Raw genomic sequence first — 9,505 nt, 5'->3', positions numbered from 1 at the left:
AAAGGCGTCGCCTCTGCGCTCCCCTCTGCCCTTCTGTTCTGCGTCTCTCTCCCCTACGTAGGCTCCGTCGCCAGCAGGGAGGTGATGCGGGAGTGAGAAAGGGCAAAAGGGCGGAGGCCGGGTGGATGGCCGGTGGAGACGGGAGGATCGCATGGTGCAGGTGCAGGTGTGAGTGCAGGTGTAAGTATGTAAGTGCAGGCGCAGGCGAAGGTGCAGAGGCAGGTGCAGCGGCCGGTAGGTGCAGAGGCAGGCGCAGGACGCAGAGTAAGCGCACCTGGAACCATGATACCTACATAGTACCTCCCTCAGCCGGGCTACTGCGACATCACACGTCCCTTGCTCAGCCCTGCCATAGGGCAACATGCCGAAGCGCCAATGTGTGTGACGTCAAGGATAGCATGAGCAAGGAGATGAGCGATGGCTCCATCCCGGATCGAGCAAAGACAGACGAAGGAATCATTCTCCTGTGCCTCTCCCAGGATCGAGTCTAATGTCGACTGAACTTCTGGAAGCCCGAAGCTGTCGAGGGCTCGTACCTGAACGGGTTGTGACTGGTCCAACTGCCCCTGCCAGCTGAACGACAGCTCTTGGCAGTTTCTCGGAACTTGAGCCAATCCCGTGCTCGGAAAGCCATCTTACAGGTGCAACTGCGCTACTGCCCTAGCACCTCCTACATGGTATGTTGCCCGAGCCGAGGGGAGGTGCCTTCTTGCCTTCTCGGGGAGGTAGGTAGGTACTGCCTAAGGTACTGCCTACTACCACCTTAGCACTGGATCAGTGGCCTATCGGTTGACCCTGGTGCATCGACACAACCGCTTCCAAGCACGTCCGTTACCCGTCATTCAACTCCACCCGGTGATGTCTCATCACTGCCTAAGGTAAGATACCTTACCTAACCTGACCTACCTCACCTGGTACCTACCCTGGACCGACATCACCACCAACCCATCTGGCTGTCCAGCCCTCCAGTCATGGAACCAGGACGGACGATCGTCAGCAACACCCACCCCTCCCTTCCCACATCTCTTCAACCGCAGCCGCCAGTCTACCTTTTATGGCAAACCCCCACTCACTCAAGCGCATCCCAACAGGGCAACTTGACCGCGTCTGGTCTTTGGCTTGGCGATGGTTATTTGGAACGGAAGCTTGTCCGTGATACAGTTTTCTGGGCCGGCCATGGGATTCCCAGCTTCTGGTGCGCTCGCTGCGGGCCGCAGACTACAGACTGCCATAGAATGAAATGGAGTGTTTCCGGCATATGCCTTCCCATCCTCCCACACCTGGCCCATACCTCCTACGTATGTGCGACCTACCTAAATGGTGGGCCGCAGCCGCCGAAAAGTCGAGCACAGCCTGCGATGACATAGGGCCAGCCCAATCTCTCAACCGGTGAACATCAGGGGGTCGGTACGGAACCCTCTCTCCCCAGTGCCGGTTGATGCCCTCCGAACCCGTTTCTCCTGACTCCCAAGTCCGTGGATACCCCGGGTCAAGAGGCTTACTCTTGGCCTCCCCTAGTACCACATAAAGGACTCTGACGCCAGCCAGTACCTGACAAGTTCTTGCTGCCCTCGAGGCTTTCCCGAGTTGTTCGGACGGCCCCTCAAAACCCTGTCCCCCATCCCCTGGATTTGACTGGTCTCACTCAGCCCTATGACTTGACTTTGGGCTTTGCCTTATACCCTGCAAGAGGCACGAATCCAGCTCGAGAATACACAACGCATCTTCAACCCTCATCATGTCGCTATCTTTTCCATCAGAGTCCTCGTCAGAACAGTCTTCTACCAGAGCGCCACAGGCGTGTGGCACTTGTAAAAGGCAGAAGCGAAAATGCGACAAGGCCTTGCCGTCGTGCGGCCTCTGTGTACGCATGCGCAGGCACTGCGACTACACAGATGCCGTACCCGCTCCGACCCCCGAAGACTTTGCTGCTCTTCAGTTGAAGTTGCAAGAGCTCGAGACTCGCCTGAATACCAACAGCTCGGGTTCTGTGGCAAGCCTTGGAGGCTCGCCACCACCCAACGCTGTCCCAAACTACGTTCAGGCCGACTTTTCGTGGCAACCGCCCATCTCGGTCCAGTTTCCAGCGAGTCTCTTCCTCGACCTGTCCACTTGGAAGCGGATGAGAAGAGTCGTGCCAAAGCCCGTAGTCGAGATACCCGAGGTATGCTAGCACGTCAGGAGTATGCCAGCATAGTCCGGCTGAGTGAATATGTCAACATGCTGATCCTTGGACAGGAAGTCCTCGCGCAGCTAGGCGAGCCCGCTGAGATTCAGCAAACCATCAACGAATATTTTGTTACAATACATCTCTGGCTGCCTATCATCTCGAAAAGCCGTATGCAGAACGGCCACTCCCTTCTGGAAGGGGGTTCGGACCTAGCGATGCTGTTCCTGGCCGTGAAGCTGGTGACCACAGTTCCAATACCCTCCGTCGCCGCTGCCGATCACTACATCTATCTGACGGCAAAACGATTTGTTCTGTCGCTTGAACACGGCGGTGTCCCCTCAATCATGGTTCTACAATCAATGGTCCTCATAGCTATCTATGAGTACAGTCATGGCATATATCCTGCGGCATGGACAACAATCGGGGGCTGTGCTCGGTATGCCGACTTTCTAGGGTTGCCTGACGTTCACGAAAGCTCGATACTCCTCAATAGCGCCGTGCGTTCCCCCGCTCAACGAACGCTTGATCCCCCTGAAATAGGGTCTAACTCGGTGCGTAGACAACATGGGTCGAGCTTGAAGAGCGTAGACGGACCTGGTGGGCGATCGTGGTTCTTGACCGAATCGTCTGCCTCGGAAACCAGAAGAAGTGTATCCTTCCTGATCCGCTCGAACACGAAATCTTGCCAGCAAATGATCGAATATGGGTATGGAACGCAACATTGCCTGCAAGTCGGTTCGTTCAAAACGTACTAATTTCATCTGCAGGACGACGATAGTCCCTCGTTGGTTACGCAACGTACAGTCGCATCCCTGTTTACTGGAGATCCCAGCCCCTTCTCACGGCTTTGCGAAGCTGCAACGCTCGCATCTCGCGTTTTAGCGCACGTTCGTTTGATGCCAACATCTCAGGAAAACACAGATCAGCCGCTCTTAGCTAGTGCCGCTATGTCATTATTGGACACCCTCTTGCATGCATCGTCGGTGGTGGACGGGGAAGCAAACGCTAGCCGGCAAGGCTACTCGCTGCCTACATTTCACACTGACCCCTTCTTGGCTTCGACAAGCTGGAATCCTTACTTGGCCCCGCAAGCCGTACTCCTATCTGCGACGCTGCTGCTACAGGAGACGTACAGTTGGCCACCCCCATATCCTCCCTCCTCAACACAGGAGGCAAATCTACGACACAGAGCACTCCGAGGCCAGCAGACAACTAGTAGTCAGGTCATCAGTCTACTGAGCCGAGATATACTCTCCCAACTTTTACATCCATCCCCGGCTCCGGTTTCAACAGTCCGTCTGGAGTTGGGACTTGACACTGACCACGCTTTGCTTGACAACAGCGGCTCAATACTTCGTCGTGTGAGCCCCTTGATACTTGACGCGCTGTACTCCGCTGCAAACAACTTCTCCTGGCTGGTCCAAGAAGAGCATAGCGTGGTGGTGGACGCTTCAACAATCGCGAAAGAGGGTCTCGCCAGCATAAATCAAAGATGGAGAGTGGCTGGCGAGTATCTTCATATGCTCGAGCAAGATTGGCAGGGTCCATGAATTATGGACTGCAAAACGAATAGGCAGGTACTCGATCTTTGAACCCGATACTGTACACTCGACCTGTATAAACCCTAGCATTTGATCTCTCTCCCGGCATTCGAGATCTTTTCCTGCGTCAACGACTTACTTCCTATTTCTCGTCCCTCAATTTCCACCCCTCAACTCGACCAAAATCGCTCCGGTCTTACGATTATGCCATTGTACCTATGTGTGCGCCTGAACGGCGATACTGCCGCGGTACGGCCACCTCGTGCGCATTCAGGGGCATGGGGAAATGCTGCTCTCGAGGGTTCATCGAACATGCGAGACCCCGTTAGGCTGTGTGCTCAGCGGTGTCGACACCTGCTGAGGGGAGTAGATCTGCCCATGATGCGCCTGGGGCTGGTTCTGCTGATGCTGTTGAGTGCTGCTGTCCGTTCCGTCTTGCTGCGCGTATGGAGGAGCGTTGTGCGCGGTGGCTGTGTGGTCGGGCTGGTAAGCGGCCTGGATGGTGTTCTTTTCGTCGGCGATGGTGTTGCGAGTGCCGGGCAAGTTCTGCGGGGTGCAGTGCAGGCCGGCTTTGCGGTGACGATGCAGCACTGTACTGTGGATAGCGAGAGAGGTAACAAACAGGGCGCTATGTCCTAGGTGTGAGCAGCAGCCCGTCAAACCAGGAGTATGATGAGGAACTTCCAAAAAGAACACCAGGAAGAGGGAAGAAGAAGCGGACGAAATAAACGGAGAAACTCACAACTGCAGTCCGCCGATCGCAGACGCGGCCGCCATACAGGCAGCAAATACAAAGTACAGACCCGTCGGCTCGGACGAGTAACAGTCATAGACGTTGCAGTAGGTGGTGCCGCTAAAGACGAAGGCGGCCTGGGAGGCGAGGAGGGCGAATGCGCAGAGCCAGAAGACGACTAGGAAGATGTCGAGGGCGAGGACGGCCCAGTAGTTGTAGATGCAGGGTAGAGAGTACTCGGCGACGACGAGCCAGACGGTAACGATGAGGGTAGCGACGGCGACGAAGAGCATGAGGCAATTACCAGAGATCGGCCAGAGGTAGGCACCAAAGGCGCAGAGTCCGAGGGCGATGAGGCCGAGGGCAAGCTGGACAATGCGAAGGGCGATGAAGCCGCGGGGATAGGCGGGTATATGCTCGCGGCTTGCGAGACGCTGGGCGGAGTACCTGCTCGCGTGGGAGTCTGCCATGGTGGCGAAGAGGGGGCTTAAATGCTTTCGAATGTGTTTGGGTTGGTTACTGATAGCTGTTGCGAGAAAACAAATGAGACGACGACAATCCAGCGGTGATAGACTTCCAAGTTCACCTAGGGATTCGTGCCCGTCTATCACAAAGAGGGAAAGCAGGGTAAGGAGACAAGAGATGGTTGGGACGTTGAAGCTGCTTCTCGAGAGGTGCTCACTCATGCTATGTAGTGCCTCTATCCATGGTCTTTGAGAGCCGAGAACGAGGCGCCTTCGTAAAACCACAAGGTGACTCGGTCCGGCGCAACTGCCACGACTCAGCTCGAGAAGCAATCTTCATATAAGGACCCTACAAACTATTCCTTTAAGCCACCATCTACCCCGTGCTGAAAAGCGGGCGTCTCTGTCTGCCTCGTCGTGAACCGTGGCTGTTCGAGATCGCGGACAGACAGCCGGAGGGCGCCATCGAGAGCCAATAGAGGCGCATCGGATTGGCCGCTACTGTGCTGCGAAGCAGGGAAGTTGTGTATTGTCACATCCTGCTGGCGTTGTGGTACTATTTATCCTCCAAAAGTTCATCAAAGAGCAAGGTGGTGCCGCGATGCGGCTGAATGTGGCCATCAGATTCAAAGCTCATAGGGAGAGTGGGTTTCTTTTCTGCGACAGAAGCACGACGGGCTGAGGCTGGCGCTGCATACATGGTTACACACTCCCCCCTTTCCTTCCCCCGGTCTTTCACTATGTGATCCAGGTATCATACTTGTTGAAGGCCATTCCCAAGGCTATCAAATTCGGAGCATATATCTAGCGTCAGTTGTCCGAGATGCGCAAGTGCCGCAGTAGACGGGAAGGGAGGTGTCAAAGGAGAGCGAACAAGACAACACCATGCGAGGTTGGGGATGCTGAGAGTGAAACCTGGAGAGTTCTAGATCACGACCGAGCGGACGACTGCTCCAAACACCGTTTCTGCAACACACTCACGCAGACACCTTCAGGCACCTTGCATTGCTGTGTCCCAGCTGAGCCGCTGCTGTCATTAAAACTGAAGCCCACTCAGCGGCAGCTTCCATAGCTCGAGTCAATAGCGCCAAGCCTCACCCTACGGGGTTGGCTGATATTGGAACAAGTCTACCATGTGCCGTCCGCACACGTGCCCTCCTTGGCAATGATGTTTAGGGCCATCATCTTCAACGCCGGCACCAGTCACATATCGCTGTCTCAGCCAGGGTGGCGAGGTACGCACGGGAGGGTTTCTTCTCTCATAGCCATACTCTGTCTCGATGAGATGAATGCCAGAGGCGCTATAGCCTTCGTCCCATGGCCATGTAGTAGACTATGAACAAGTCATCAGAGGATCTTGCATCAACAAGAAATCACAACCAATCAACCAACGTAAAAATCTATCAGTACTTCCATTCACACCCGGGCTCATGCCTCACGGGGCGTCACTAACATTAGACAGCTCCACCCATTGCCATGCACTTCCTTCCTCCATCATCCCCCATCATGCCCGGAGTTGCTCGTCACGCATAATGCGTACATGTCCAAAGTCCCTGGCCCCTGGATCTCATCTCCAGTCATCCCCTCCCTTCCACCGTAAAACGAATGCCCTTCCTGCGCTCGTACCTGCGCCTGTGATGCGAAGCGAGCGACTTGGGAAGTCAACGCTGGCTTTCTGCATGGAAAGCATAAAAAAAAGTATAACCCCGCGGACTTAGAGCCTCGGAATCGAAAGCCCACTCGGCGCGCGGCCATGCTCAGGAATGGCTTGAGCCCCCTGAATACATAACCCTACATTCCGCTTCGGCGGCAAGGAGCCAATAAGCAGTACTAAGCTTCAGCATGGAACCCATGATTCAAAAGCTTCTTTGATTTGATATCAAGCGTGCGCCGAGTTTACGTGGCGTGAGAGGCTTGGCTGAGAACCGCGATTGCTGCGGACGGCAACAGCTTCTCAAGCAAAATCGTCATCAGCTCCGTTGTTCATAACGAGCCGGTCAACCCGCTGCACAAGCTCCTTGGTCTCCCGCGCAATCTCGAAGGCGATGGGCGGCAAAGTCTGCGTCCACATCCGCCAGTCCCGTTCGTTGGTTCCTGACGAAGATAGGTCGATGCCCTGGTCATTGGCCTCTAGCAGGCGGTCACGGCATGTTGCCAGACGAATCGTCAAGTTGCCGTTGCCCGTGCTCTCGGTTTCGGCGACGACCTTGCTCACAACATTGGTGATGCCATCGATTTCCGACGATATTTGGGAGATGGTGGCGTCGCTTCGAATGGACCCGACCAAATTCTGAATATTCTGGACAAGAATAGCTGTCTGGTCCTCCAGGTAGATTTTCAGATCCTCGTAGCGGCTATCAGACTGACCGCCGTAGTTGTTGGCTGGCGCTGGTGGTTGTGCCTTGTTCAATCCCATATAGCCCATGCCGTTGCCCATGCCATTGACTCCACGAGAAATGGGCCGGCGGCCATACGGATCAGCAGACTGGCGGGGAGAGCTCACGGGGCTGTAGGCAGATGAGTCGACGCTAGCACGGTTCGCACCCAAGCCCTGGAAAGGAGGCGGCGGCGGAAGGTCCTGAGCAGAGATGGGTTGCTGCATCGAATTGGTGCGGGGAGAGAAGAACCCAGTCGAATCAACAGGCGTGATGGTGCCGTCGTCATCATCCTCGAGCTCGCCGGCAGGAGTAGCTCGTATCTTGACAGTCCGCAGAAGGTCAACGACTGCGGCGACCAGATGGGAAGCCGCGGCATCGAGTAGAGATACCGGTGAGATACCGGCAGAAGCTGCAAAGTTCTTCGACGCCGTGATCATCGCGTTTGCAGTGGACGAGACCTTGCCCTTCAACTTGACCTGCTCCTGCGCAACCGTCTCGTCGTGGGGAGGAGATTCCGCCATGTCCTTCGTGATCCGCCTGACGCTAACAACAACATGCTTCATAGCATCAATGATCTTCTCCGGGTCGTCAGCTCGTGCTCGCTGAAGAAGCTCGTCGATTGAGATCTGGAACTTTGTCACATGAACGTCCTTGACGAGTCCGTTCTCTTCGGTAAAGCCCTTCTCGCGAACGTATTTCCCAGCGTCCTGATCGATGGTGAGGCCGAGGGATGAGGCTCTGAAATTGCGCAGCTGTGTCTTGGTGCGAGCATAGCGATTTCTCCAATCACGGACTTCCTGCTCAAGCCCTTCAATGGTCTTTTCCATTTCGCCCTGCTTCTCCCATGTCGTGCCGCTCTGTTGAGACAACATCTTCATCTCTCGCAGGAACTCTCTGGCTTCCCTGCGAGCCTCGTCAGTGACCTGTTGTTGCTCTTCCAGAGCCTGTCGCAATTGCTGGTTCTCCTGTATCAACTCAGGATCCGACGGCCCATTGCTTGATGTCGATGCTTGCATGACGTTGACGTTCATGCTCTTCTGACGCATCTCCTCCAACTGGTCTCTCAGGTCCCTTATCTCGTTCGCGTGACCGTCCCTGATACGGTCCATATCGTCTTGAATGCGGTCATGCTCTTTTCGCAAACGATCATAGTCATTCCGAGCGCGATCCTGATCTCCTTGAGCGCGGTCAAGCTCCTGTCTTAACGAATCGTTGAGGCCCTGGGCATCTGCAAGCTGTTTTTCGAGATTTGTGCGCAAATCGGTCCATTCTTGCTTCTCCATGTTGTTGGCCGAGGCACGGGACCGTTCGCCATCGAGCACTCCAGCCAGCTCATCATCTTTTCTCTTTACTGCCTCTTCCATGATGTCGAGGCGTTCAGTCAGATCCTTGACCTGATTCCGATAATCCTCCAGCATTTTCTTGTCAGCCTGTTTTGTGATGTTAGTATCTTCCCAGAAAGCCGTGTAGCAGAAGGCAAGAGTTTGTTACCTCGGAGGTCTCCGTAGTCCGCTGGCTCTTATCACTTGACCTGTTCCCATTTTTGTCCAATCCGAAAGCGTCGCGATCTTCGTCGTTATCTGGGCTTCCGTCATCATCCTCCTCCACCATGGTGCTCTTGTTCGGGACAATGGTGTTGCTCTGAAACTGCTTCTGCATCGGACGGCCATAGTCACCGTTGGGCAGACCTGGCGATGGAGGAACGCCATATGGGTCTTGGGGAGGCATGACACCGCGGATGGAGCTTGCATCGGACGGCCGTCTCATACGGCTTTGGTTTCTTGGTGGGAAGCCGTTCTGCATAGCACTCAGCGGCGTGCCCGATCGGCTGGGCGGTACGCGCATCGACATGTTGCTGCCGGGACGCGGGATGTCTCCTGCTGCAAAGCGAGGATACCTCCTTTCCAACTCGACATAAACGTCTGTTGCTAAGTCTCTGAAGCGAGGAGGGCCGAGCGAGGAGAGCTTCTGGCGCGCCTGGTTGCGTTTGGGGTGGAAAGTTTGCTCGGGTGTGAGGTAAGGAGGAGGACCCTGACCATTTGGGCCAGGCGGCCGGCGCGCGAGGGCTTGCCTCCTAAGCAGTTCGTCGAAGACATCAGTACTGAGCTCAAGGAACTGCACGGCAGACAAGCGCAACAGCTTGTCCTGGGCCTTGTTCAGAGGCTTGCTTGTGTTTCCATCGCGTCCGCTCAAGTAGTCCTTCAAGGCGACGTAGTGTT

At 55.4% G+C, this 9,505-nt stretch overlaps 3 protein-coding genes across 3 annotated transcripts in view; 1 reads left to right on the top strand and 2 right to left on the bottom strand.

The window, feature by feature from the left end:
- Positions 1-1,738: 1,738 nt before the first annotated feature.
- VDAG_01022 (fungal specific transcription factor domain-containing protein) lies at positions 1,739-2,925 on the top strand (the record flags this gene model as incomplete). The annotated part of the gene is made up of 2 exons (XM_009649908.1): positions 1,739-2,164; positions 2,239-2,925. 2 exons carry the CDS (start codon positions 1,739-1,741, stop codon positions 2,923-2,925), a joined length of 1,113 nt encoding a protein of 370 aa, XP_009648203.1.
- A 1,089-nt stretch (positions 2,926-4,014) lies between these two features.
- Positions 4,015-4,914, bottom strand: VDAG_01021 (uncharacterized protein; the record flags this gene model as incomplete). Its single annotated transcript, XM_009649907.1, has 2 exons — positions 4,015-4,339; positions 4,454-4,914. The coding sequence occupies 2 exons, from the start codon at positions 4,912-4,914 to the stop codon at positions 4,015-4,017; spliced, it is 786 nt and encodes a 261-aa protein (XP_009648202.1).
- Positions 4,915-6,862: 1,948 nt separating this feature from the next.
- The window catches only part of VDAG_01020 (SpaA), a gene marked incomplete at both ends in the record, with an annotated part of 3,015 nt that continues 372 nt past the window's right edge, over positions 6,863-9,505 (bottom strand). The window contains 2 exons of the mRNA XM_009649906.1: positions 6,863-8,716; positions 8,778-9,401. Coding sequence (XP_009648201.1) covers positions 6,863-8,716; positions 8,778-9,401 — 2,478 coding nt within the window. The remainder of the gene's footprint in view (positions 8,717-8,777; positions 9,402-9,505) is intronic.

The sequence above is a fragment of the Verticillium dahliae genome, genomic scaffold (genome assembly GCF_000150675.1).
Source record: "Verticillium dahliae VdLs.17 supercont1.2 genomic scaffold, whole genome shotgun sequence".
NCBI lineage: Eukaryota > Fungi > Ascomycota > Sordariomycetes > Glomerellales > Plectosphaerellaceae > Verticillium > Verticillium dahliae.
The sequence above is the reverse complement of the archived record's forward strand: the minus strand, read 5'-3'. Positions and strand labels throughout refer to the sequence as shown.